Source organism: Bipolaris oryzae (genome assembly GCF_000523455.1).
Source record: "Bipolaris oryzae ATCC 44560 unplaced genomic scaffold scaffold_122, whole genome shotgun sequence".
NCBI lineage: Eukaryota > Fungi > Ascomycota > Dothideomycetes > Pleosporales > Pleosporaceae > Bipolaris > Bipolaris oryzae.
Genome location: NW_006911398.1, coordinates 51,807 through 78,799, shown reverse-complemented (window position 1 = coordinate 78,799; position 26,993 = coordinate 51,807). Strand labels below are relative to the sequence as shown.

The following is a 26,993-nucleotide window of genomic DNA, read 5'->3' as shown; positions in this document are numbered from 1 at the left end:
CTCCCGTTGGTCGCCCGCCCCTCGAGATAACTGCAAGTCCAAGAATAGATTCAGCAGTATTTGTGACCATTGTGCCGTTCCTGGCAGATATAAGGTACTTGTCGCTCACTAATAACCCTCCACGCAAATAGGTAGTCCGCATAATTTGGTTCCGCTCCTTCCTTCACATCAAGCCCGCTGGTCGAGCTTTGAATGCCCATCTTTAATTACGAGCAGCCCGGTCGAGCCCTGCCATCCTGTCCCTTACGAATCGTCCCGTCGTGCCTTAGTCGTTATTGCCGCATCGTTTAACTGGCTTGCCTCATATACCACCGCTCTGGGTACCTCGAGCGTCCATGTCCTCCTCGTCCGCTCCCACATCTGCCACCAAACACTCCACAACCATGGTAGGCGCTACCACTGCTGCTGCTAACGCAGCAAAGCAAGCCGCTGCAAAAATGCACCGTCGCTCACGAACAGGTAATATATACCCTCTGCTTTTGTTTTTCTTCTTCTTCTTCTTCTTCTTCTTCTTTCCTATGCAGGGATCCCGCGCATGGACTTGGACGGGCTGGCTAACGGATCTTGTGCAGGGTGCTTCACATGTCGCCTGCGACGCAAGAAGTGCGACGAAGGAAAACCATCCTGTCGCGCCTGCAAACACCTTGGCCTCAAGTGTGAATACAAGAGACCAATGTGGTGGAGCAACAACGAGCAGAGGCGCGCCCAGAAGGAACTCATCAAAAACATCATCAAGCGCACAAAGCTCAATGAGAAGACTGCACAGGGCACTGCCATGGGCACAAACACTCCACCAAGCCTTTGCCATTCCATGCAGACTGCCGACACATTCTCAGACGGCGTCAGCTGCACAAGAGCGCCTTCTGTCGATTCGCAGAACTCGCTCGACTACAACTTCAACCCAGCCCCTGCCACAATCGACTTCTACAACTCCACAATGCCTCCACCCAGCTTCCCCCCCAGCTTCGCCCACCCAGGACACTATGTCCCATACGACATTGATATCAAGACTGAGAGCCAGATGTTCATCAACGACATCCCAACTCGACGCGATTCAACAATCTCCTCCTACAGCCACTACCAAACACCTCCAGCATACCCCTCAGACAACTGGATTCAACAAGACTACTTTGAGCGCCGCGAATCTTTCACAGAGGAGCCCCTTGAGTTCCCCATTTTTGACTACAACACATATGGCACTTTCAGCCCATCACACCAGCCATCAATCCAGGTGGATGATTGCGACCGCCACCTGCTAAGCCACTTTTTGGAGAACATCATGCCCTCTGCCTTTCCTGTCCTGGAAACCAACCAACCTGGCGCAGCGCAGCGTGATGTCATCATCCCAGCACTCGAGACCAACAAGGCATATCTACACTGTTGCATGAGCATATCCGCACTACACATGAAGACCACTCAGGGGCTCACTGGAGAGCAGATTGACTTGGACATTCAGCGACATCGCGGTGAAACCGTCCAGCAGCTTACCGCTGCGCTCTACAGTGACAGCAACCACGGTCAGACCCTCGAGGCAGCGCTCGGTATGATCTTTTTCCAGTGCTCAGTCGGTCGATTCAACGACGGTCTCATGGACATCCCATGGCACGGCCACTTTGAAGCCGTCCAGAACCTCGTTCACAGGCTAGAGCTTCCTGCGCAGATGATCGCACTGAACGGCCAGGCACACGCTCAGCCACCCTTCAACATGACACTGGCTTCCTGGATCGACATCCTCGGCGCTACGATGCTGGGCAGGACGCCATCATTCGCTGACACTTACCGGGAGAAGCTTATTGCAGATGCATCTTCCGGCCTCGCAGAACTCATGGGATGCGAAGACCGCATCATGTATCTTATTTCGGAAATCGCCTGCCTCGAAGCGCTGAAGAATGAGAACATGGATATCGTGCAGCTTTGCGCCCACATCAAACTCCTTGGCGAGCAGATCAGCTTGACCGAGCCGCCCCAGGGTTCGCTCAACAGCGCCTACTCGTCTACTGGTGAGATTCTCCCACGGCAGCTTCGCCGCAACATGACTGCAGTGTACCGTCTAGCCGCCCGCATCTACCTTTGCAGCCTAGTGCCAGACTTTGACCGCACATCACCTACCTTTGTCAACCTGGTGAGTGCTCTCTGCAAGGCCATGGAGTATATCCCCGCTGGCCCTGACGGCTTTGACCGTTCTCTGATTTGGCCACTCTTGGTCGCTGGTTCCATCTCGGTGCCGCAGTCTGGATTCCGCAAAATGTTCGCTGATCGCTCTGCCATGCTGGGCGAGGCGGCAAACTTTGGATCGTACGGAAGAGTCAAAAACCTTCTCCACGAAGTGTGGCAGGCCAACGACGACAACCTGGCAAAGGGCAACACACAGAGTGTTCACTGGCGGGACATGATGCGACAGAAGAACTGGGACTTTTTGCTCATCTGAGCGGGTCGCTTCTTCTGCTGGTATGCATCCTGGTCTTGTGTGCGTGGTCCCCCTTTTGCCAACTTACATTCTCTTCTCGTCTGGGCCTTGGCTCGTCTTGCAGCAGCATTTACCAAAGCGATTTGCTTATTTCTTTGCATATATTTTATTCTACACGATACCCACTTTTGTAATTTTGGATACCAATGGCTCTAAGGAGCAAAGGCAGCATTCACACGGCACAGTAGCATCGACTGGATGTCGTTAGGAGGAAAGAGGGTGTTTTTTTTTCTTTACTATTTACGAGATCACGGCTGGATTCGGTGTGGTCTGGTTGCCTCTCTAAGAAACCGTACATGGAAAAGGGGGGAATGGAGGACGAGGAGGAGAGAAGGGGGTGAGGGAGAGTGAGGGAGAGAGCATGGAGGGGCCAAAAGCTGCGTGGGGGAAGCTAGCGCAGCACCCCAGCGGCCGGCGCATGTACATGTAGGTAGATACATGGATAGTAGTGTAGCAACGGGGCTCCAAAGTGAGGCCCCATAGGAGTGGAATTGAAGTTGAAACGAGCGATACGCTCAGGCAGCGCCGTGCCTCGATGATGCATATGCACACGTGATTGGCTGACAAGAGTAGCACGCAGCTCTCCGTATGTGGCGCGGCAGTCGCTGGTTCCCGTGGCTCACTAGGAGCCGTGGAGAAGTGGCCGGCGTCGACGTCTAAAATTAGTGACGAACATCGGCCGGACTACGAAGCTGCAGACTAACGCGTACGGCCAGCATCAGACGGTCAGCGAGATATCGCCAGACTGCCATTCCAGCCAGAGCAAGGTCGTGGCGGGAGTGTCTAGCCTGCCGTCGACTGTGTGTTGCATTGCCCTCGACATCGAACACGGGCCTTTGGATGATTGTCATTTTGCCGTCGCCGTTATTACCACCTAGACCCGTATACCACCCCCACCCACTTGTATACACGCCGGTAGACGCATCGTCCCGCACGTAGCTATCGCGCTCCACGACATCTAAACTCGACCTGTTCCCAATGGCGTCCCCGGCCACGGTTCCGTTTACTTCCGTCGACACCACCACGCGACAGCTGACCAAGGACGAGGTTGAGTCGCCGAGCATCTCCAGCGCAAATGCGCTTGCCCGCTACGAGTACGAGGCGGGCCATGCAAATGCCACCACAGGCACCAAGATTCTGATGGTCGAGTGGGAGGACGATGACACAACGCGGGGAGTGCGGGGAGACTGGCACATATCATGGGACGGCAGCACACGGGTCCTGCCCGCCAACGACCAGTCGGCCAACGACGTGCATCGCATGTACTTTCTGCTACCCCCGGGCGTCGCGGTACCCACCAGCGTTACACTCACGCTACGACCGCAAGACGGTACCAGGGCTCCTGTTGTCTGGCATACAAATCCTCTTCCAGCATTGTTCCCGCCAGAGCTAGGGGCGTCGGCGCGGGCAGCGGGCAAGAAGGGTGTCCTGCACACCATTTGGGCGAAGAAAAGGCTGCAGGTGCTACAGAAGGAGATTGAGGCGGAGTCACGTACCAACGTCGAGGGTGTCGGTCTGCTCATGGCCGTGCAAGAGAAGGAATGGATTGAGTCGACATTCGGAGTCAATGCCAAACCCGCAGGCCTAAGTATCTCACTTGGTGAGCCCGTGCTGGCACCGATGAAGGCACCCTCTAGCCCACGGTCTCCTGGTGGGGGCCGCCTCATGGACAAGCTGGCAGGACTGCGACTAGGCACAAGTGAAAAGGACCTCTCACCCAGCAACAGCACGCCGGGCTTCTCCAACCCTCTATCGCCCGAATCTTCAGACATTGCTATTAGTTCTTTTGCGGTCTTCAAGGGCGCAAATCCAGCTAGCCTTGCGGCAAAGCCTCCGCAACCACCTCAGGTTCAGCCAATAGATCCACCTCGGAGAATCGCAGCACAGGCACCTCCACAGTTTATCACAGAACAGCAGAGTGCTGGCATGGGCTCATTAAACGCCTTGTCTGGCCCAGCGCCCGTTTTCCAATCTCGGGGCCCATTGGGGTCTGCAGACGACGATGACAAGGACGATGGACTCTTTGCGTTGCCTATCAGTCCGAGGAGCCCGGAAGTGGGCAAGAGTCCATTCTCATTTTCAGCCAGTGATACGGCACCTTTTTTGAAAGAAGAAAGTACTGCGTGAGCACATGGATAGATTCTACTGTTGTGGCGGAGTCTTGGGGTCTGGAATTCTGTCTTGAATGGAGAGGCACCTGTAGCCCCCTCTCTTGTTTGGCGTGATACCTCGGCGGCCTTGTTGACTATTTTGTAAGATCCCTAGATAGGTGAATACACAATGAATGAAATCCATAGTTGCAGCCGCACTGCTCTCTTGCTATTGGCTACCCGCCAGGCTGCCGTTTGGTTTGGGCAAACGCTGGGCTTGGCGCCTGCAAGCTTCGGCGCTGACGAAAGTGGATTCGCCGACGCGAACTCGAGCGCGGCTTCTACGGTACGACTGTCGCAAACCTCTCGACAACCACACACGAACCTCTCGCCGTCGTCATCGTCGCCGCCGCATCACCACCGCGCTGTTGAACGCAGTCGCATCAATATCATAACTAACTCGCACGCACAGTCTCCTGCACAGAGCCCGAGACGCGCCATCATGTTGGCCACCGGGCGCGGCAGCATTGCCCAAGTGCACTACACCGGGGAAGAAGCTGCAGGTGAGATCAATAAGCTCCTCAGCGCTGTGGTGAGTGTCCCATTGCTTCGATACAGACCTTCGCTGACAGCATATACAGGTGGAGAGTGAAGATGATTTCGACAAATGGGAAGCGCTCGTCACTCGCGCCTCTGAGCTCGAAGGCGGCGTCACCCGCAACTCCAGTCCCTCGACCATCGAGCTTGTCCGAAACGTCTACGACTGCTTTCTCACCAAGTTCCCACTGTTCTTCGGTTACTGGAAGAAGTATGCCGATCTCGAATTCTCGATTGGCGGTACAGAGACTGCCGAGATGGTATACGAGCGTGGTGTCTCGTGCATCACTACTTCAGTAGACTTGTGGGCCAACTACTGCAGCTTCAAAATGGATACGTCGCACGACAACGACATTATCCGAGAGTGAGTCCTCCCTTTGCCCCGCTTCCCTCCTCCCGATTCCGAGGCTCAAATCGCCGTAGCCAGCGGTGGGCTCGGGCGCGCTCGGGCGCTACATGTTTACATGTCCCATCATCCCGTTGCCCTCCCCCCCCACCCCGTTTACACTCTGCCCCCGCGAAAGAGTTGCCCAAGACCCTGGAAGGACGAAGTTCGATAGCCTTACCATCCTTTTGTTGGCACACTAAGTTACTTTTCATGATCGTCCCCTTTCATTCTCTCCTCGTCGTACTCTCCTTGTTCAGACCTTTCAATGCTAACCCATTAGGCTATTCGAGCGAGGTGCTCACTTTGTCGGTCTGGATTTCCAGAGCCACCCATTCTGGGACAAGTACATCGAATTCGAGGAGCGTATCCAAGAGCCAGCAAATGTTACCAAGATCTACAGCCGTGTATTGCACATACCCATCTACCAGTTTTCTCGGTACTATGAGAAGTTCTCCGTCCTTCTCTCCAATCGTCCAGTAGAAGAGTTAGCCAGTCCAGGAACACTCGAAAAGCTGAAAGCCGCGGTTCAGCTGGAGAATCAGGGACAGCCTGACAAGCCAGTGGTTGAGATTGAGCGACAGCTGCGCTCCAAGATAACTGAATGGTACTACGGCGCGTACTCGAAGACACAGCAGGATGTTACCAGCCGCTGGACCTATGAGCATGCCATTAAGAGGGCCTACTTCCACGTCACCGAGCTCGAAGAGTCCGAGCTTGAGAACTGGCGTAAGTATCTAGATTTTGAAGAGAAGCTGGGTGACTTTGAGCGTATCGCGTTCCTGTATGAGCGCTGCTTGGTCGCATGTGCTTTGTACGACGAATTCTGGCTGCGATATGCTCGCTGGATGTTTGCCCAGGGCAAAGAGGAGAATGCGAGGATCATCTACATGCGAGCCAGCTGTATCTTTGTGCCCATCTCAGCCCCCGCCATACGCCTCAACTGGGCTCGTTTCGAAGAGAAACTCGGTCGAACATCTGTCGCCCGTGATATCTACCTGGCTATGCTCGAAGAGGCACCAGAGCACACTGAGACTCTTATCTCCCTGGCAGGTCTAGAGCGACGACATGAAGGCAACGATGCGGCTGTCCGCCTTCTAGAGCAGTACATTGACCGTTCCAACAATCAGATTGGCGGCATACTCGCAGCGGAACAAGCACGTATCCTTTGGCAGTGCAAGAGCAGCATCGGCGAAGCTCGTCAAGTCTTCAAGGACAAGCATGAGCGATTCCTAGACTCACGTGAGTTTTGGAAGAAATACTTGGAATTTGAAATTGCACAGCCTTCTCCCAACCAAGAAGCAGCGCATGCTCGGATCAAGGCGGCTCACGACCTGATGCGTACCAAAGGTCGCTTCTCTGGTGAGACGTCGAAAGAGTTGTCACACTATTACATGTCCTATCTCCTGAACCGTGGCGGCAAGAATGCAGTTGAGGAGTACATGCAGTTGGATAAGGAAGTGAACGGGTATGTATCATCTGCTCAAAGAGCCCACTCCCAAACCCCTGCCCCTCAGAAACGAAAAGGCGAGCCTCACATTGTAGCAAGCAAACGCCAGCGCAAATAGACTTGCGCTAGGCATCGTCCGCAGAGCCATGTTGCGTCAAGCTTCAATTTGAAGGCTTGCTGTTGTCTTACCCTAGCATCCCCTGTCCCTTTTTGGCTTCTTCTTATCATGTACCATCTTTTTGCATTTACATGACTGCCGGCAAAACGTAATGCGCCAACTTCTTAATATGTTATTGTGCTTGCTGACATTTGGCGTTTGATACAGTGCGAAACCGATCGAGGACCCTTCCGCCGCTCTCCCCTTTACGCCAACAAAGCCTAATCACCGAAGTCGTTTCTAGGTGTGCGACGGGATTTTGGTATGCATTCATGTCTTTGACTTATCTCGGATTGTTACTGACTATGTTTGCACAGATGAGGTGTGCTCACCCCTATGCCCTATCCATGAGATATAATAGACCCAGCCGCTTCGCCCGAAGGTAACTCTTGATCAGTTGCGTCCGACGATAGCGAGGCCTCCCATGAATCCATGGCATGGCTTATGATCAACGGCAGGCATTTTTCGCTTCGTCTCTGCAGACGGGTGGTCGACTGAGCTGATTGGTACAGCAGCTCTTGTACTTGGTCGAACCCCCTGTTCTGGTTTGTTTTGCAGTGTACATTCTCGGCGTTTTCTTTCACGTGATCCGACATGATGGATACACGTTTGACGGGGCTTACAAAAAGCGTTATTCCCTTTTTTTACTTCTCCCCTCGCACTTTGTAGTCTCTTGTCCAAAGTAGATGATGGGCTACTCTAATAGAGAGAAGCACGTGTGCAATATACGCACCAGATGAAATACAACTTAGCTGTTGATACGGTTGGAAGCAGTGTTTTGCGTACGTGAAGCATGGTCATGAAGTAATAGTAGTAATGGATTTACTTTGACTCGTAGAGTCAGTTCATCGAGGGTAAGTATCATATCATATCTATGTACACGAGGAATAGTTTCACCCCAAAGACTGCTTGAACTATCCAACAGCTCCACCACCGGCATTATCAGCATCAAACATGACCCTTTTTTCCCCATCTTAAACAGCAAAACCGCCACTATTCTTCTGCCTGGGCTCACTCGCCGCCTCAAACGTGCCATTCGGCAACAACCTCAGGCCCTGCGCACTACTGCTCCCCGGCGCCATCCACGTGACATTTGCGCCAATCTGCTGCAGATACGCCGTCGTGGCATTATCAAACGCATACTCGAAGCTCACCTGCGCGGGCACAAGCTGATCGTGGAACCTCGGCTGGGCCAGCGCCTCGGCCGTCGTCATATTGCCGCTCAGCATGTGAATGATGTTCTGGATTGTCGCGGTGATGATGCGGGAGCCGCCTGCGGCGCCAATGGCGATGTAGAAGGCGTTTGTTACGTTTGCGAGGTTGAGGTGCTCGACTATGACGGGAGCGATGGACGACAGTGGGCGTTTTCCCGGGCGGATAAAATTTGCGGGGCTGGGAATGTATCCAAAGGCATTTGTGGTGTTTGGGATGCTGAAATCGTTCATTTCGTTGTTCATGATGACGCCGGTTTCCGGGACGACGAGTTTGCTGCCGAAGAGGAGGTTGACGGTTGTGGTGAGGGAGATTGCGAGGCCGGATGCGTCGGCGGCGACGACGTGGCTTGTGCCTGGGGTTTCGAGGGATTCGAGGCCAGAGGGGTTGTAGTAGGCTACGGGGAAGGTTTTGTCGTCGAGGATCTTGCTGCGGACTTCGGCGGCCGTGGCGTTGGAGAGCATTTGCTGCTGGAATGCGTCGAGGCCTTTGACGAAGGAGGGATCGCCGAGCTCTGAGCGCATGCCGTAGGCGAAGCGCATGCTTTCGTCGAGGCGGTGCGTGGTCAGGTTTGCGTTGAGGGGGTCACCGACGCCAGAGTAGCCTTCCATGAATTTGAGGGCGGCGAGGGCGACGTTGCCGCCGGAGGGGGCGCTGCAGGCCGTGAGTTTGTAGTTTCCGTAGGTGATGGATGAGGGTTTGCGGATGGCCACGGTGTAGTTTGCTAGGTCTTCGAGCGTCATGGTGCCATTGGAGGCTTGGAGAGCGCGGATCGTGGCTTCTGCCAATGGTCCTTTGTAGAATGCATCCGGTCCCTGCTCTGCGATGATTGAAAGTGTTTTGGCATAGCGCTTTCGAGTGATGGTATCGTTGAGTTGGAGAAGACGGCCTTTGGGCGCGAAATCAATCGCAAACTCCTTGTCGTTAACGAAGAAGTTGTCCTTTCCGTTGTTTGAAGCAGAAGCCATGTAGCGAACAAGATCTTCGTTAACCCTCCAGCCATTTTTAGCGACCTTGGCGGCTGGCTTGATGACGGTTTTCCATGGGAGGCGGCCATATTTTTCATGAAGGTATTGCAGACCACGAAGCTCACCCGGAACGCCAGATGCGAGACCGCCCCTCTCACTAGCTGCAGTGTTGTTCTTGAACATATCCTCGAAAGCAGCGGCTGGAGCTGTCTCACGGAAGTCAATGAACTCATATGTGCCGTTTGGCGAACGGACGAGCATGAAGCCTCCCCCAGAAATTCCTAACATCTGTTAGTAACTCTTGTATGAAGCACTTTGGGAGGTGGAATTACCAGAGTGGTACATGGCAACGACGCCTACGCATGCCACTGTGCCAACCATGGCGTCTGCCGCATTGCCGCCCGCCTTCAACAGGTCGGTTCCGATACGGCTGCAAATCGCGGTAGACGAAGCTACAGCACCAAGCCGCGGCTCGTGAATTCGGAACCCATAAGGATCCTCCTCTTTGTAAAAGGAAACGTGCCTTTTGACTGGAGTAGCCAAAGCGCTCTGCAGCATCAAAAGCCCAATCAAGGGCTTGATAAGCAAAGATGGCGCCATACTGCAGACAGCACGATGCTGTTACCAAACGGACGGGGGAGAAAGTAGCCTGCGAGGTCGGTGTGGTGATGGCATGCGAGGAGTCGTCAGTACCTCTTTATAGTACACATGCCGACAGCGGAGGATGCTGGCCCCTACCACAGATAGCCAGGGCAGTTACTGAAAGTGTTTAGCGCAAGCTACGCAAAGCGGAAGCTCGCATGAAAAGCGTACGAGGTTCTAGGCATTACTACGGACATGGTCAAGAAAATTCTGATGATAGCGCTGAAAGGCGAAGAGATAGTATCTTAAAGCCGGGCCGTCTGCGGTACTTGGAGATTTTGGCGTTGGTCGTGATCTGGGCGAAAAATAACGCAAGAAGTGTTGAGGGAGGACCATTGAAGAAGATCGTGAGCCGATCTAGAGCGATATGGTTCTGCGGTGATGACAGTCATGTATCATGGGGTCCCTAGCTGCTTATCAGGTAATCATAGATGCCTCTTTTTTTCCACAAGTCAATCTGCCAAACTCTATCTTAAGGTTCGATAGCCAACATCCAAAGGCTGCATACCGCATGTAAAGAGTAGGGGCGGCCAATGCAAAAGGGTCCAAAAAAATAGCCCGACGATTTAGCCATGGTCCATTATTCGACGCTCTTATCTCTGTGTGGGGTACAAGGCCCAAGCACGGCTAAAAACCCCAGAAACGTGACACCGTGATGTAACCAGGTCGCAAGGCGCGAGTCGCGATGCTCGTTACGCGTCTCCAGCTTTCTCCACCTGCACACCGACCATCTATTTCCTACAACCTACAAACGGTCCAATGGCGCCGAAAAGCAGTCAATCGTCCCAGAAGAGTACCCAGCCGACAATATCGAGCTTCTTCACGCGCAAGCCGGCGCAACCCCCCAAAGCTGCTGCTACCACTTCTGCCGCTCCCGCTGCCACTCCCGCATCTCCACCAAGAACAAAGTCTCCGCCCGCCACCAACGGCACGACCCAGAAAGACGATAGTGACGATGACGAAGAAGATGGTCTTCCAATAAGGGCGCCTCTTACTCTCCGTAAGCGCGCAGTACATGACGATGATCAACCACAAGACTCAGGTCGGTCCTCGCCTTCCAAACGCGTTCGCTTCACCAAAAATGCCTCTCCGCAACAATCACCTACGCACACATCCGTCACTACCTCGGGTACATCGAAACCCCCCAGAATTACCGACAGAACCTCCAAGTTTCTGTTCTCCTCATCACCAGCGATTCAAGATGAGAACAAACCAGACGACGACGATGAGGATGAGGAAGATGCCGCTGCTGCCCAGAAGCAAAAGGAGAAGCTACACGAGAAGTTTGTGAAGAAGCTGGGTCGGCCTGATAGCTTTGCTGAGCTGCGAAGGCGGAACAAGATCATTTCAGAGGATAATGCCAATGAGGAAGAGGGCGAAGGCGACGAAGATGACGAAGAAGAGCCCCCGCCAAAGCCTGTCAAGGGCAAAAAAGCCGTCGCCACAAAAAAGGCCAGCAAGTTGACGCCTATGGAAATCCAATATCTCGATATCAAGCGCAAGCACCTCGACACTGTCATCATTATGGAGGTTGGATACAAGTACAAGTTCTTTGGTGAAGACGCAAGAATCGCATCGAAGGAGCTAGGAATCGTTTGCATACCAGGAAAATTTCGCTACGACGAGCACCCTTCTGAGGCGCACTTGGACAAATTTGCGTCTGCGAGTTTTCCCACCCATCGCCTGCAAGTCCATGTCAAACGTCTTGTACAGGCAAACCACAAAGTGGGTGTGGTGCGCCAGGTCGAAACAGCAGCGCTCAAGGCGGCTGGCAACAACAGAAACGCACCATTTGTTCGAAAACTCACAAACCTTTACACCAAAGGCACATATGTAGATGACGTGGAAGGCCTGGAAACACCAACCGAGGGTTCAGGTGCTAGTGCACAGTCGACTGGATATCTGCTTTGCATCACCGAGAGCAATGCCAAGGGTTGGGGTACAGACGAGAAGGTCCAGGTCGGACTGGTAGCTGTACAACCGGCAACAGGCGATATCATCTACGATGACTTTGAGGACAGCTTCATGCGTAGCGAGATCGAGACGCGCCTGCTCCATATTGCGCCAGCTGAATTTCTGGTGGTTGGTGATCTGTCCAAAGCTACCAATAAGCTGATAGAACACCTCTCAGCCAGCAAGACCAATGTATTTGGAGACAGGTCACGAGTGGAGAGGGTGGAGAAGCCCAAAACAATGGCTGCACAAGCCTACAGTCACATCTCGAACTTCTATGCAGGTAAAATGAAATCCAGTGCAGACGCTGATTCAGAAAAGCAAGGTGCGGTCCTAGACAAGGTGCATCAACTATCAGAGCACGTTACTATATGTCTATCTGCCATGATTACATACCTCACCGAGTACGGGCTGGAACATGTCTTCGATCTTACCAAGTATTTTCAGCCCTTCAGCGCACGATCATACATGCTGCTCAACGGAAACACATTGTCCAGTCTGGAGATTTACCAAAACCAGACAGACTTCACTTCAAAAGGCAGTCTGTTCTGGACCATGAATCGGACAAAGACTCGCTTCGGACAACGGCTGCTCAGGAAATGGGTTGGTCGACCACTGATTGATAAAGCCAAGTTGGAAGAGCGCATTGCGGCTGTTGAAGAGCTCAAGGAAGGCGAACACACCATACCCGTGGATAAATTGAGGTTTGTGTTGGGAAAGATCAAGACTGATCTTGAGAAAGTCCTCATCCGGATATACTACAAGAAATGCACGAGACCTGAACTCCTATCAGCTTTGCAGGCGCTTCAAGAAATATCAAGCCAATACTTATCTGCTCAGACACCTGAGCAAAGCGGCTTCTCGTCAACACTACTGAGTGAAGCTGTCTCAAATGTTCCAAAGATATATGAGGACTTGAATGGCTTCCTTGACAAGATCAACGCGAGTGCCGCCAAAGATGACGATAAGTACTCATTCTTCCGAGAGGAGCATGAAGCGGAGGACATCAACGATCTGAAGCTCAGCATTGCGTCGGTAGAAGATGACCTCAACACACACCGCAAAGAGGCAGCAGCAAAGCTTGGGAAGAGCAAGGTGGACTACGTCACCGTTGCGGGTATTGAGTACCTGATTGAAGTCAAGAGGAAATCAGCCGAGGAGAAGAAAGTCCCTGCATCATGGCAGCAAATCTCCGCTACCAAGACTACTCTTCGCTTCCACACTCCAGAAGTCAAGCGTATGCTCCAAGAGCGGGATCAGTACAAAGAGTCACTTGCCGCCGCGTGTGATAGAGCCTACATGCGTCTACTGGAGGAGATCTCATCCAAGTACCAGCAACTGCGAGATTGCATAGCTTCTTTAGCTACGCTTGACGCTCTTCTGTCTCTCGCTACCCTAGCAAATCAGCCAGGCTACGTAAAGCCCACTTTCACAGACGATATTCAAATCAACATCACCGGCGGTCGACATCCAATGGTTGAGCAGCTACTTCTCGATAGCTACGTGCCAAATGATCTCTCATTATCGCACGACTCGACTCGTGCCCTTCTCGTAACAGGTCCTAACATGGGCGGAAAATCCTCTTTCGTACGCTCTGCCGCTCTGATCACCATCATGGGACAAATCGGGTCCTACGTTCCAGCCAGCGAGGCACGTCTAGGAATGCTAGACGCAGTGTTTACTCGCATGGGCGCATTCGACAACATGCTTAAAGGCGAGTCGACATTCATGGTCGAACTTAACGAAACATCCGATATCCTCAAATCCGCAACCCCGCGCTCACTCGTTATCCTCGACGAGCTTGGTCGCGGCACTTCGACCTTCGACGGTGTTGCCATAGCCGAAGCAGTGCTCGACTACGTCATTCGTGACTTGCAGTCTCTGACGCTATTCATCACGCACTACCAGCACCTTGCCAAGGTGCCGTCGCGATTTCCTGATGGCCAGTTGAAGAATGTGCACATGCGGTTTGAAGAACAGAATGGTGGAAGGGAAGTGGTGTTTTTGTACGAAGCAACAGAAGGTATTAGTCATCGGTCATACGGACTCAATGTCGCTCGGTTGGCGAGAGTGCCCGATAAGGTTATTGATGTGGCGGAGGTGAAGAGCGCAGAGTTGGAGCAGAGCATGGAGGTTCACAAGCTGGCAAATCTGTAAGTGCATGGTGATAACTTGATAGGGAGAAAGGAGAACTAACGATGGATAGATCGCGCATGATGAAAGGTCTGTTGAGTGATGATTCGGAAGCAATGCTTGACAAGTTTGTTGAGGGAATCGAGCAGTTGTAAAGAGTGTGACAACAATAGGAGGACTACGTATTTGGCGCACAGAGATCAATCCTCATATAATGCAATATCAGGTAGATAATAGGCGTTTGGTACTAGAGATACGTTACCTGCGACATCAATCGCATGAAAATACAACAAACACCACAAACGAAAGTGTAGACAATTGATACAGATCATCGTTATTTCATTTCATGACTATCATAACAGCATCATTATTGGCCAGCAAGACATGTACTGCCGTAGCCGTCATTCTCAAGGCCATAGCTCCCAGCGCCTGCAACCTTTCTTCATGACGACAAGCTTATTTGTCCTCGAAGGGCAGGTCCTTTCCGGTAGTATTCTTGTACTGTCCACGGATGAAGTCGCTAATCTGCTCGTCCTTGGCCTGCTCGAGAGCAGACTCGTTGTCCTGAGGACCCTGGCCGAGGAACTTTTCTTGGACAAAGTCGACGCCTGTACACGTGTTTGTCAGTAAAAAGAGAGAGAGAGAGAGAAAGGAAAGGAGGATAGTAAATAAAGACCAATATACCTTTGTCAAGGTAATCCTCGTTCTTCTCGCTAGCCTTGCCGCCGCCAGCAGCCTCGTTGAGCTTGTTGCCAATGCCGCCGAGGAAGCCACCCGAGCCTGATGATTGCTGTCCTGCGTTCTGGTCACTGACGACCTGCTCGTTTACGGACTGGCCCTGGTTCTGGCCCTGGCTCTGGCCGCCGGCGAGTTTGTTGACGAAGTCCATGATGAAAATTATACGGTTTAGGTATAAGCGTTAGACGATTGAGAAGTGAGGTAAAGTAGTAGGTAGCAGGATTTAATCAGAAAGGGCTTGTTTTGATTGTTGATGCTTGAGAGAAGAAAGAAAAGCTTCTATTGCAACCAGGAAGGGGGGAGGGGAAGACCTATTTATACAGGAAAAAAAAGGTTCGAACAACCTAAGAAGGGGGGGGCGGGCTGCGGGAAAGGAAGCAAGCAACGGGGAGATTAGAACCAAGATCTGAGCTTTCCCCCCTTCCCCTCGATGACAAGAATACCAAGACTGCATCATTTCAGCCGCCAGCTGAGAAAAACAATGGTTTGATAGGCTACTCGTCTATCTGGTCTACCGCTCTTTGTACCTTGAATGTGTAGTGGTGACTTGCCCCATTGGCGATTAGCACTGCCCCGCGCGGGCTGCGCGCCGACGTCATTAGTTAGGGACCCCCGCCGCACCACTGTCCCGCGCCAGAGCTGACAAGCTAGCACGTTTTTTTATCGTTGCTAAGAGGTTGGGGGGCGGGGGGGATGTGTTGAGTGAGCGTGTGTTTGACACGTGCCGGGGGGGGAAGCTTTTCGAATCGGATTTCATCATTTCGGCTCTTTCCTTTTTGTCCTCTAGGCGCAAGTACTTGCGACCGCTTTGGATTTAGAGCGTCATTGCTGTCGGTTAAACTTGTTTCCTATTCTCTCAACGTACTACAACGTAACCGCTGGCTCAAGCCTTTTTGGGGGGCTTTGACGTGATGATACCCATTACCATCATCACGGGGTTTCTGGGCTCGGGAAAGACGAGTATGTTGCACACTCACTTACTACTCATCCTTGCTTATCAGTCTTTCTGTTACCCTGCAATCTCACAGATATTGAATGCATGCGTGCATGTTTCTTGGTTCCCTCCTGCTAACACCACGTAGCCCTCATCTTAAACCTTATCCCCCAGCTGCCCCCGTCGTACAAGCTCGCGCTCCTCAAGAACGAGTATGGCGATGTCAAGGTAGACACTGCGCTCGCGTCGTCTGCGGCCATTTCTGGTGTGCAAGAGCTGCTCAACGGCTGTATATGCTGCAACCTCGTAGGCCAGTTATCCGACGCGCTCGAAACGCTCGCCCGCGATGTAGAACCCGATCGCATTGTAATCGAGACGTCTGGGTCTGCCTTCCCGGCCACGCTGGCCATGGAGGTCAACCGGCTGAGTCGCGAGACGGGCAAATATGTGCTCGACGGCGTAATGAGTGTCATTGACGTAGAGAACTGGAAGGGATACGAAGACACGAGTATCACGGCGAAAATGCAGGCGCGGTACACTGACCTCATTGTGTTGAACAAGCATGAGCTGGTCAGCGAGAGACGGTTGGAAGATGTGGAAGACGCCATTCTGGCGCTCGAGGTGGAGCCACAGATCCCCAGGACCAAGAGTCGCAAGGGCTGGGTGGACAAGGATATTGTGTTTGGCTTGGATGCGCGGCTTGCAGGCGTTACAGAGGAAACGAAGGACGGGGCACATACGCATGAGCATGATCACGGGCATTCGAGTGAGGTAGAGGTCCTGACTGTGACGCTCAAGAGCGAGGACAAGGCGGGGAGCGTGGATACGTCGAAACTGGCAAAGTTCCTGCAAGACCCAACCAAGGATGAAGTATACCGAATCAAGGGTATACTTTATGCTATTACACCACCCAAGTCTTTAGACACTACACCCGCATCAACTCAGCAGGTACCAGAGGGAAGAGCGAGATATATTCTGAACTGGGCGTTTGGCCGTTGGACATTTACACCTGTAGCCTTGCCTGCAAGCGAGGAATCGAAAGAGGAGCCAGCACTGAGGCTTACCGTAATTACGGCGAGGTACGAGTCTACAAAGTGGAAGAAGGAGATTGAGTCAAGCGGGCTTGTAGCGTTGGAAGGCAACGCGCCGGGGACATTGACAGTGGAGAAGATAGCATAGACGGCGCTGCCTATGTGTAGATACCCTCATATCAAGAATTAGACAATTTAGAGTTGCGAATTGATATACACCTCAGTCCATTTGGATCTGATGCTTTTACAAGTCTTTCACGATTGAGCATTCTGGGTCCAGGGTCCGAATGGATTTAACGATGTGCCAAAATGGGGCATCCGATATGGATTTGAATTTCTGTAATATCAGCTTTCCTGCTGCAATTGCTCAACGCAACTTCTTAGTAAGCGCATCAGTGTCATCTGTATGCTTCGGCCCGCAGGCGTCCCCGCGTGTTTGCCAGCGCCCCATCCAAACGGCAAAACCAGTCTCCTCTTTGCATTTCTATCCAAGACAACGAGCGCATCTAATGGGAACTTTCCTCCGCCCAGAGGATGCAAGAGACCCAGCCGCACAAAGTGGTTGTTGGATGTGGTGGCAGCCTGTACTAAAGGGAGCGAAAAGGGTGCAGATGGAGAGAGGCGATGTGTAGAAGGGTCATGACAGAGAACAAGGGCTTGGAGCGAGGGCGAGAGTTTGTAGAGGTCTGGCAAGGCCGAGCTATGGGATGTCAATTGTGGGTTTTTAATGGATTTGGAACGCATCGTACCATAAGAGCTCAAAGTGTATCTGAACATTACCTTGCACGCACAGCACAGTTATCGACTGGCCTCGTTGATATCTGGCCCAGTTATTATGCGCCTGTAGCTTACTATCCGGTGGTGCTGCGAGCACATTGCTGGCTAGTATGGCGTCTACATCGACAGTCCACGCATCTTCCGGGCGTATGATTTCCAGCTCTTCCAGCTCGCACTGTGTTTTTGATTTCTTCAGAGTGTCTCCAAACGGAGATGGCGCAGGCGACGGCTCCCTTTTTGGTGGCAGATCGTCGTCATCGTCGAGGGCCAGGCGCGAGCGTTTGCGGCTCAGTGCCACGTCCATGGTCCAGCTATGTTGCGTTAGTAAGTCACCCATGTACGCTGTCACACCACTTGTTGTCGCGATGATGCAGGGAAAGTAGAAAGGGCATGGCTGAAACCGCCAGCGTACATTGATTTACATAACGTCGTGGGGAATTTGCGGTTGTCACAGAGACGACGCGTTGGCAAGAGACTCAGGGGAAGGGTGCGAGGGGTTACTAGGCTGCCCGAGCTTCTGCTTCCCTGTATGGTTGCTGACTTTTACCCCGCCATAGTCGTGACAGCCTTTGGGGGCCACCCCACTATCGCTCGTGTGTGCCTAGACCCTCTCAGCAGGCGGGCTTGCAACGTGCATCTTGGATGCATTCGCTTTGATGGCTTCCAAAGACGTCACAGGCAGACTGCGACAAAGCACCTGGAACGGGAGCATCCCCCTCGAGATACGGCTGCACAAGGGCGACTGCAGGACGTACGATGAGTCGGATCCTTACATAGTACGTGGAAGGAAGCATGTTGCTGTTTGATGAGGCGCTGTATGCAGGATGAGAGTTGTGTGTTGACGAGTCTGCTAGATACAATTCCCACGGATCTCGTACCTTGGCTTGTTGATCCACAAGCTGCATAGCTTCTTCTCGCGCAGCCTCATCTACCCGGATGTCAGCCCGAAAGATGCGTGGCTCTCTTACGAAGGTGTTCCGTTGAAGTGGCATTATCCCCTTGGCCTCCTATACGACCTCTACTCTGGAGCTGAGCCTGCATATCCCCCAGACGCAGACGTAGACGCCGCACCAACACACCAGGTGGAAGGCGGCGAAGAGGAACACAGGCGGCTTCCATGGCGTCTCACGGTTCACTTTTCAGACTATCCGACCGAGCAGTTGGTACAACTCGATAATGACGGCAAGCATCTCAACGACTTGTTCATTCAAAGCGTCAAGGAGGCAGACTACCTGAGGACGGGCACGGGGAAGACGGTCATGTTTCTGAGTAAGGAGGATAGCACGCAGCTGTGGGAGGGAGTTAAGAAACACGAGTTTGCGCTATATAACCCCATCAACCAAAAACTACTCAACCCCCAGGGAGTCAGTCTGAGACATTTACCGGTCAGACTGTATTTGCCGCATGCAGCGACGGAGGGTGTGCAGGAAGAGACGGCGCCCGGGAGTTTGAGGATTGTGCAAAGACTGGTCACACCGAGTCTGTCGTCTAGTAGGTGCATGTGGTTGCGGTGTGAAGGGCAAGTGAGGCTAACAGGGGCAACAGGGCAACCACAGACCATCGGCACAGCACTCAATCACGTGCTACCTGGCTTATTTCCGAGCAGGCGAAGTCCCTTACTGGCACAAGCAGTGCTCCACGGGGCAGCACTACCCTTGGGGGCGAGCGTGGAGGATTTGGTACGTGCCGCAGCGTACCTGGACGGGTGGTTGCACATTGCAGTTGTTATGATGGGATGATAGATGATTGCTTTGTGCCTGGCGTCGTATTAGATACGGCCCGAGTCATGGAGCGTGTGCGCTACGCCAATATTGTTGATATCAGCAATATTGGTTTTGCAGGCGAGCGAGGGCGTGAGGGTGAGAGTGACGTTGAATGTCTATGGCCGTGGGAGTGCTGGCCGTCGAGCTCGCCACAACTGCTGCATATGCACGAGGAGAGGAGCGTTGACATGAGCGCTGCAATGCGTCAGACATGGCCCACACGAGTCACCGTCAAGACGCCAATGTTTGCCAAGATGCGGGGGGCAAGCATTGCAGAAGCTTAGCGAGGATCGCGGAAACACACTAATCCAGCCAACCTGACTCCCACCCAACTGTCCATCTGAGCAGCAGCCGGCGCTGTCGGCATCGGGCACCGAACACCGGACAGTGCCAGCGCCAGGCAAGGCGAGGCGAGGCGCGTGGGAAATGAGGGATTATCGGGGTGGTTGTATTGTTTTGGCTTCCGGTGTGCTCGGTCTATCTTTTGCATGGCATGCCACCGTCGGCTCTAGGCTCGCGGCCGACTCGGAGTAGGGCGGCAAATGGAACCATCAGTCAGAAAAGATAAGCATTGGCTGATGACATAAGTGCAGCCAATGCCGCTGCTGCTGCTATCACCGAAACAGCAACACTCAACCGTGTCGCAGGGAACTTGGACGCGGCTGGGTGGAGCCGATGGGTAGCGTCAGCGGCGGCTTGCAGCGACGCCATGCTCCTGTGGAGGTCGTGGAGAGTACTAAGTATGTAGGTGTAGTAAAGGACCTACGGTGAACAGCTACGTAACCATGGGAGAGCCGCTCAAGACCCTTCTTTACTCTAATAAGCGACACCGGATGATAGCAACGCTCATCGCACCTCGTACGAATGGATGCCGATAGTGTGGGATTGCATGCCGCGCCATTGGCACACGTGACGTCGCTCTTTCAACCCATTTGTTAGCTAGCTTCCTCAACCCTTCATTGCGACGTTGCTAGCTCCTAGCCATTAGTAATTCTCCTCTGCTCGAACGCTGCTGCTGCTGCTTCTTCCATCCCACTGTCATCTCACAATCCGTAACACATCCACGCCGCATTTCACCCAACCTGCCCTTGTTTGACTACACCAAACGAAGCATCTCACCCAACAAAGGTACGTACTAATCATTCCGTCATTGCCTCTCCACCCCGGCCGAACTGCGTGCACATCTACCCTTGCAAGCTTGGAGCTCCCGGGCAACCCGCTAGGACCGCGGGCCATACAAAATGCCTCATCAACTGCAGAAATTTTCGGCAAAGGCGCGCACTTAAAAAGCCGACTATCAGCGCTTCGAGTATTAAGGCTTCTGTTTTCGCTTTTTGACGCTGCACCGCTGTTTGACCTGCGCCATCTCAATTCCCACCGCCAAGCTCCTTCACAACCATCACACCACCGTGGGATCCAACCGAATCGCGCTGACCAGCCTTCTTGTCAATTAGCAACAGCTCCTAAACAAAAGCTGTTTCTACCCAGCTCGTCAACTTCCACCAAGGTCCGATTAATTTCGTAAATGTAAGCTTTCCATGCCACCGCCTTTTCCGCTGGAGCTCTGTTGGGGGCCGGGGTGGGCCATTACGTCGCATCGTCGCATCCTCCCGCCCATCGAAACAATGTAGTTTTGCGACACGGACCAAGTGCTTGGGCGGCATTCCCAACCCCTTCGCGCAAGATCGCCGAGCCTCCGTCGGACCATCCGTCAATTGTCTTAACTACATCTTAACCTCCGCGAATCTTGCATTCCGCACCGCATCGTCTTCCAACACCCTTTCTGACTTTTCTTCTCGCGCAGAAACCTACCTTCACAATGGCCGCCATCAGCATGCCTCTCGCCGCTCGCGCCGAGTACACCCTCCACCAGCTTGCTAAGCGCGACAACTGGGCCCAGCGCGAGCCCGGTGTCATTGTTGTCTTTTGCATTGTTTTCCTCGTCGCCGTTCTGTTCCTTGCCATGTTCATCAACAAGAAGGTACGTGCCATACTTCTTCTTCTTCTTCTTCTTCTTCTTCTTCTTCTACTGTTGCGCTTTTCCAACAGTGTACTAACAATCGCAACAGAGGCAAGCCAGCAAGGGCGTCGCATAAGATACCCCAAGTCGATTTGCGCGGGAGTGGAAGGAGCAATATACATTCAGCTTCTAAGGGTGGAGAGCAAAGGGACAAGAATTCATGACCCACGATACCAAAGTCAGAAGGCTTCATGTCACAATGTTGTACGGGCACGAGGCTTGTGTATAATGTGTTTGAATATTCGCGTACAACCTACTTTACATGAGCTTTTCTTTGATGAGAACTGCGACATGGTTTGCGGATAATCCTGATTGTATCGGGACCCGTAGTAATAATGAACAAATCGAGATACCTCAACAAACAATTTCATTCACTAAATCTACACCTCCCAATTCGACACAGTGTTGCCATAGAGCTCTGTTAAGGACATGCTGCGTGACTCGAGCGTAGAGCGGAAGATGTGGTAGGTCACCGCCTCACTGTTGATCATATCGGCTAAGTAGTACGTTTTTGGACTCCGCGACTTTTTGACCGTTGTTTACCCATGTAACCAATTCGCACTCCGAACATCCCTCTCTCTTCTCACAGCCATTTCCAACCCGCCTCCATACTAACTACCACTACCTTCCTCCCTCCCCACACCCTCTCTTCCCACTGCCAACCCGACTAGACCCCTAAGGGTGGGGATGGGGGGTGGGGAGGGAAGAAGGGACAAGCAAAGAGAAAAAAAAGGACCACGTACCTGCATCAAAAGTGGATCCCCAATCTCCGCGCGCTCTCTCTCTCTCACACACATCTCCTTAGCGCGAGCCGCAAATCGCCTAATCACTACTGGTTCTTGCATAACTGCCCTTGAAATTCAACAAATCAATTGAATAGCAAAACGTCTCGGCGGATGAATGGAAATAGGGGAGTGTTAGAATTGCTTTTCTCTTCTTCTTCTTCTTCTTCTTCTTCTTCTTCTTCTCCAAATTGGTAAAGTATGTTTGCACTGAGGCCAATGAAGTCGAGGGTCTGCAAGGTGAGGGGATAGTGATTGGTGGGTAGATGCGGAATAAGTGCGGATGCTTTACCATTTGTGGTATATTTATTGCTCTGGTAAAAGTTAACACTGTTTAGAACATATTGTTTGATAGTGATGGTGGATATGGAATAGTCACAGCTGAGATTTTTTTTGCTGAACAAAAGTCTGCTATGTTTTAATATTTCTTTTGTCCTTGTTGATGGAGTATAGGGAGAGGGGGGGAGTTGAGAGATCATTACAAGTGCCAAACGGCGATTTAGGTGCAAGTAAAGCAGCGGCAATATCGTAGCGGCAACTAAGGAACTATTATTATTAAGGAATTATCTGTTAATATCTTTTGCTGAGTACTCTCATTATCACAACATTTACAGAGTGAACATGGTGTATTCGTATGTTTTTTTTTTCTGGGAAAAATCGGGGCAAATACGTCCCGTCGTGCTCTAGCCCCCCACCCCCCGACCCATTCATCCAGAGGCTAACAAATGAAAATAAAAGAGTAAGCATACAATTAAGGGCTCATTTCCTTGGCTCAAATCAAAATAATGCTTAGTAATGTAGAGAAAAAGTCACCTGAACCTCCTCTTTTCCAATGTCACTTTTTGCGCGAATATATCTCATACGTAGATTATAACAGAAAAGGCTCCGGGATTCCGGGGCTATTGAGCACATTGAAAATACACGTCCTCGCCCGCCGCGTGAAGAGAGGAAGAGCAAAAAAATGCCAATGATCTCAATGAACGGAACCGCATCCTGACTTACAGAGTGCTATGTATCAAGTGTTCAAGCAGCGACAATTTCAGGGTTAGTATTGATGGAGAAGACAGGGGGCCGCAAACTCGATCCGCTTCAGTCCTTGAAGCAGACGATCGTGTATGGGAGTTGAGGATTAGAGCCAAAAACATGCGTTGGAGGAACGAACTGAGAAAGCATGACTAGTCAGAAAAATAGTTTCGGATTTTTTTTAAAGTTTAATACAGATCAGCACATATTGAGATAGACCCGTGCGCATCAAACGTTGGAGAATTAACCACGTGAAATAAGTCGCTTGGATTTGTTTACTACAAGTCTCAAAATATACAAGCCTGGTTACTAAAAAACAATCAACCGCACATACATACAGCGAATGTTACCTGGCAGCACTACTCATCAACCCCTGGTTTTGTGTATTTATGTAAAAGCCATGCTCTTCTTGATCTCGGCAATAGCCAGCGCAGGGTTCAGTCCCTTGGGGCATGTCCTTGAGCAATTAAGAATGGTGTGGCATCGGTACAAGCTCATGCTGTTGTTGAGTGCGTCCTGGCGCTCGGCCTTCTTCTCATCACGCGAGTCGGCGATCCATCGGTAGGACTGGAGGAGGACAGCAGGGCCAAGGTACTCCTCCTGATTCCACCAGTACGAAGGGCACGAAGTTGAGCAGCAGGCGCAGAGAATGCATTCGTAAAGACCGTCGAGCTTCTTGCGGTCTTCCTTGGACTGACGGAACTCACGACCCTGGCCAATTGTTAGTGCATATTCCTAGAGGTAGGGTCAATTCATGTACGTACATCTGGTGCGGGGGTGGATCGCTGCAGGTATGGCTTGACGGAACGATATTGCTTGTAGAAAAGCGTCATGTCTGGCACAAGGTCCTTGACAACGTACATGTGGGGGAGCGGGTAGATGCGAGACTCCTTGGCTGTGTCAGTGGGGATGCGGCCTGTGATTGTTGTTAGTATTGCAACCACAATCTGCTGGTTTATTCCACATACAAAGGCATGCCAATGTGTTGACTCCGTCAATGTTCATGGCGCAGCTTCCGCAAATACCCTCACGACAACTCCGCCTAAAGGTCAAGGTTGGGTCCATCTCGTTCTTAATCCTGATGAGTGCATCCAGCATCATGGGTCCGGTCTTGTTCAGGTCCAGAGTGTACGATTGCATCTTGGGCTTGGATGTGGGCTCGTCAGGATTCCAGCGGTAGACGTGGAAAGTCTTCATTTTGGCATCTTTGGTGGGTGAAGACTCTTTGACGTTGGACGTCTCGCTCTCTGGAATAGGTTTCCGCGCGGCATCAGGCACAATCTTTTCGGCAGTCTTGGAGATGGGGTCGCGAGCGTGGACGTCGGTAACAGAGGCGAAGCTGCGAGAGAAAACTGCCGGCCGGACGGCTGTCGCAAGGTGTTAGCAGTGCTCAATGGCTGTCGAAGAGGACCGCGTGGTCGAGCATACCAGCTGGTCTCAGCGCCAGACGAGTAAGAGCGCGAGTGCAAGCCATAGCTAGGTGGTGTGGAGTGGAGAGTGTCGGGTGGGCTCAGAGGTCAAGGTGTTGGTATCATTGAAGTTGGAGCATTGGGGCGCCACTCAAGTTCCCTCGGTTATGACAACTCGCTGCATGTGATTGGTGGCCGCCGCTTGTCGGACGATCCCGGCTTCGCGATCCCCCTCGGTGCCACTACATCATCGTCGAAAACGTCAAGACTTTTCGCCTACATCTCGCGCCATAAACATGAAGCTTCGCGCGTTATTTTCATGTCACATTCGCCCTCTATTATCTTTCATACATTTTCAATGGCTCCCCAACGTGAGAATCCTTATGTTTTCTCAGTTGCAGCTGTGCTGTCAGTATTTTCATCCAACCCTTGTGAGATCGCGTGACCACTTTGATGTGCTACGAATATTTCGTCAGTCTTACATACAACATACCATGTCCAAAAAAACTCGCTCTCATATTCATAGTACTATGGTTCCCTAATACTGGATGCAGTTTATGCTATATCAGCAGTATATTAACAGTGCTCCATGAAGACGATACCCACGCTGTTAATCAAGCCCTCTGGGAACAATTCACCCTTGAGTTTTTTACAGACAGTAAAGCTACCACTCTCACCTTCCCATGTAATAGAACTTACAGGGATTTGCTTCGTATCCAGGTTGGGTGATTTTTTCTATTTTGAACTTCTCTTATTTTTCTATCTAACTCATTTTCTTGCTATTAATTTCCTACTATTGCTTTCTTATCATCACTCTCTTGACATCCCACTCAAAATTGGTTGGTCCATCACGTACGTTCATATGGCTTTCCAATATACTGATCGTCTTACGTTTAGTCCACGTTGTGTTTTTAGATCCGGTCACTCACTTTCTAGTTTATCACTTCACTACTATTACCAATACCCAATCTTAGTCATCACCTCTCTATGCTTCACGCAGCCCCTACTACAAGTACATACGCCTCAGACATGTGTGGTTATCACTTATCTTCTCTCTCTCATCGTAGTGCTTGACTCACTTTCACCACATGAGAAAGCATCCCAAGACGGAAGGCACGGCCAAGCCCAGATCCGTCTACACTTGGGGTGATTCCAATCACCCTACGGCCGAACATATGCAAACGGTGGCCCGTAGGCGTTTGTTGTTATGATTGTGGGCTTGGCGCTTGCCGTCGCTGCCAAAAACTGCAGCTCTACTTGTATCTGTCACCACTCACTCCACACACGCGCACGCATTGTACCTCTACTTTCTGTACAATATTCGACGCATCTAGAACTGCAAAGCTGTCTCTGTAATGGCATCGTCTCAGGTAAGTCACTATCGTGTTTTGGTCACCCTCGAATCCTGTTACTGACTGTCTTTGAGATGTTTACACCCACCAAGGGTAGAGTTGCGGGAGGTGGCAAAGCTACCAACCACTGCGACTCTAATCGTACCGGCCATACCGCGCCTTTCCAAGCGGTCAACCCCTTCAAGGATCCAATGGTTACAGCAAGCTTTGAATCAGATGGGAGCACCTCGGCTGGTTCTTTCGCCTCGTCTGGACAGTCCATGTCACAGGTTGGCCGCAGTGATGCTACGGTACGTCCCGCTATAGGCTATGCATCTCGTAGAGCTTGCCTGAACCCGAACATGTCTCAACGAATGTAGGCTAATCGTTGTATAGCCGATTACCCCACTGCGAACTCGCCGCAACTCACATGTCAATCATGTATCCGAGACCTGGCGCTCACCACGTGATGCCTCCATCAATAGCAGCCGTGGCCCCCTTACCATAGCCAGTCCCGTCACATCTAAGAGAGCTTTTGTGAACGGTATCCCTGAGCACCTGGCTGTGCAGGAGATGGCTTTTCGACGAGGTCAGCATGACTACAACGGCTCCCATGACAAAACCCCACCAAACCCCTTCGCAAAGCCGTTCGACAGTGTCTGGGCACAGTACTACAAGCTCGGCGCTGCCTATGGAAAAGCCCCTGCCACCTTGTCTACAGTAGCTTCACCCCCATCACAGGGGAACTTTGCATGGTCTGTACTCATTAACCCCGCCACACAGGACTTGGAGCATCCGAACGGCTCTGTCGATATGGAATGGGCCCGCACAATCTGCATCATGGGATTGAAGTGCATGAGGGAGCTAATTAGTATTGTTTGCCGACGTCATAACGATTGGCGCAAGATTGTCTGCGACATTCCCCTTCCGGTCAAGCATGCCATTGTAGCATTCCCGGATCTTTGCGAGCACTACGAGGCCCTCCTGCGCGATGCTCATGAAGCACTCAGTGGCCGACTCCCTATGGGCTACTAAAAAGGTCAGCAGTGGTGGTTGAGTATGTCCAAGCGTCATTGAAAGTCTGAGTCAAATTGCTAATACGAGAGACAGCTTCTTGTCTGTCAGCTTTGT

The 26,993-nt window shown here is 51.9% G+C and overlaps 13 protein-coding genes across 13 annotated transcripts; 9 read left to right on the top strand and 4 right to left on the bottom strand.

The window, feature by feature from the left end:
• Nucleotides 1–383: 383 nt before the first annotated feature.
• On the top strand, nucleotides 384–2,428 carry COCMIDRAFT_101771 (uncharacterized protein; the record flags this gene model as incomplete). Its single annotated transcript, XM_007692221.1, has 2 exons — nucleotides 384–459; nucleotides 573–2,428. The coding sequence occupies 2 exons, from the start codon at nucleotides 384–386 to the stop codon at nucleotides 2,426–2,428; spliced, it is 1,932 nt and encodes a 643-aa protein (XP_007690411.1).
• A 1,017-nt stretch (nucleotides 2,429–3,445) lies between these two features.
• COCMIDRAFT_101790 (uncharacterized protein) lies at nucleotides 3,446–4,594 on the top strand (the record flags this gene model as incomplete). The annotated part of the gene is made up of 2 exons (XM_007692220.1): nucleotides 3,446–4,315; nucleotides 4,382–4,594. 2 exons carry the CDS (start codon nucleotides 3,446–3,448, stop codon nucleotides 4,592–4,594), a joined length of 1,083 nt encoding a protein of 360 aa, XP_007690410.1.
• A 465-nt stretch (nucleotides 4,595–5,059) lies between these two features.
• On the top strand, nucleotides 5,060–7,107 carry COCMIDRAFT_101818 (uncharacterized protein; the record flags this gene model as incomplete). Its single annotated transcript, XM_007692219.1, has 3 exons — nucleotides 5,060–5,149; nucleotides 5,199–5,518; nucleotides 5,823–7,107. The coding sequence occupies 3 exons, from the start codon at nucleotides 5,060–5,062 to the stop codon at nucleotides 7,105–7,107; spliced, it is 1,695 nt and encodes a 564-aa protein (XP_007690409.1).
• A 1,013-nt stretch (nucleotides 7,108–8,120) lies between these two features.
• COCMIDRAFT_38942 (uncharacterized protein) lies at nucleotides 8,121–9,926 on the bottom strand (the record flags this gene model as incomplete). Its single annotated transcript, XM_007692203.1, has 2 exons — nucleotides 8,121–9,607; nucleotides 9,659–9,926. The coding sequence occupies 2 exons, from the start codon at nucleotides 9,924–9,926 to the stop codon at nucleotides 8,121–8,123; spliced, it is 1,755 nt and encodes a 584-aa protein (XP_007690393.1).
• Nucleotides 9,927–10,727: 801 nt separating this feature from the next.
• COCMIDRAFT_7439 (uncharacterized protein) lies at nucleotides 10,728–14,209 on the top strand (the record flags this gene model as incomplete). Its single annotated transcript, XM_007692195.1, has 2 exons — nucleotides 10,728–14,074; nucleotides 14,128–14,209. The coding sequence occupies 2 exons, from the start codon at nucleotides 10,728–10,730 to the stop codon at nucleotides 14,207–14,209; spliced, it is 3,429 nt and encodes a 1,142-aa protein (XP_007690385.1).
• A 301-nt stretch (nucleotides 14,210–14,510) lies between these two features.
• COCMIDRAFT_101786 (uncharacterized protein) lies at nucleotides 14,511–14,943 on the bottom strand (the record flags this gene model as incomplete). Its single annotated transcript, XM_007692218.1, has 2 exons — nucleotides 14,511–14,662; nucleotides 14,739–14,943. The coding sequence occupies 2 exons, from the start codon at nucleotides 14,941–14,943 to the stop codon at nucleotides 14,511–14,513; spliced, it is 357 nt and encodes a 118-aa protein (XP_007690408.1).
• Nucleotides 14,944–15,703: 760 nt separating this feature from the next.
• On the top strand, nucleotides 15,704–16,905 carry COCMIDRAFT_38939 (uncharacterized protein; the record flags this gene model as incomplete). The annotated part of the gene is made up of 2 exons (XM_007692202.1): nucleotides 15,704–15,752; nucleotides 15,875–16,905. The coding sequence occupies 2 exons, from the start codon at nucleotides 15,704–15,706 to the stop codon at nucleotides 16,903–16,905; spliced, it is 1,080 nt and encodes a 359-aa protein (XP_007690392.1).
• A 197-nt stretch (nucleotides 16,906–17,102) lies between these two features.
• On the bottom strand, nucleotides 17,103–17,838 carry COCMIDRAFT_7436 (uncharacterized protein; the record flags this gene model as incomplete). The annotated part of the gene is made up of 2 exons (XM_007692194.1): nucleotides 17,103–17,457; nucleotides 17,507–17,838. 2 exons carry the CDS (start codon nucleotides 17,836–17,838, stop codon nucleotides 17,103–17,105), a joined length of 687 nt encoding a protein of 228 aa, XP_007690384.1.
• A 352-nt stretch (nucleotides 17,839–18,190) lies between these two features.
• COCMIDRAFT_101820 (uncharacterized protein) lies at nucleotides 18,191–19,273 on the top strand (the record flags this gene model as incomplete). Its single annotated transcript, XM_007692217.1, has 2 exons — nucleotides 18,191–18,310; nucleotides 18,389–19,273. The coding sequence occupies 2 exons, from the start codon at nucleotides 18,191–18,193 to the stop codon at nucleotides 19,271–19,273; spliced, it is 1,005 nt and encodes a 334-aa protein (XP_007690407.1).
• Nucleotides 19,270–19,581, top strand: COCMIDRAFT_101809 (uncharacterized protein; the record flags this gene model as incomplete). The annotated part of the gene is made up of 2 exons (XM_007692216.1): nucleotides 19,270–19,404; nucleotides 19,507–19,581. 2 exons carry the CDS (start codon nucleotides 19,270–19,272, stop codon nucleotides 19,579–19,581), a joined length of 210 nt encoding a protein of 69 aa, XP_007690406.1.
• Nucleotides 19,582–21,116: 1,535 nt separating this feature from the next.
• On the top strand, nucleotides 21,117–21,393 carry COCMIDRAFT_7434 (uncharacterized protein; the record flags this gene model as incomplete). Its single annotated transcript, XM_007692193.1, has 2 exons — nucleotides 21,117–21,278; nucleotides 21,367–21,393. The coding sequence occupies 2 exons, from the start codon at nucleotides 21,117–21,119 to the stop codon at nucleotides 21,391–21,393; spliced, it is 189 nt and encodes a 62-aa protein (XP_007690383.1).
• A 2,116-nt stretch (nucleotides 21,394–23,509) lies between these two features.
• COCMIDRAFT_101794 (uncharacterized protein) lies at nucleotides 23,510–24,596 on the bottom strand (the record flags this gene model as incomplete). Its single annotated transcript, XM_007692215.1, has 4 exons — nucleotides 23,510–23,833; nucleotides 23,887–24,038; nucleotides 24,091–24,489; nucleotides 24,551–24,596. The coding sequence occupies 4 exons, from the start codon at nucleotides 24,594–24,596 to the stop codon at nucleotides 23,510–23,512; spliced, it is 921 nt and encodes a 306-aa protein (XP_007690405.1).
• Nucleotides 24,597–26,143: 1,547 nt separating this feature from the next.
• Nucleotides 26,144–26,897, top strand: COCMIDRAFT_101830 (uncharacterized protein; the record flags this gene model as incomplete). The annotated part of the gene is made up of 2 exons (XM_007692214.1): nucleotides 26,144–26,173; nucleotides 26,259–26,897. The coding sequence occupies 2 exons, from the start codon at nucleotides 26,144–26,146 to the stop codon at nucleotides 26,895–26,897; spliced, it is 669 nt and encodes a 222-aa protein (XP_007690404.1).
• Between the last annotated feature and the right edge of the window lie 96 nt (nucleotides 26,898–26,993).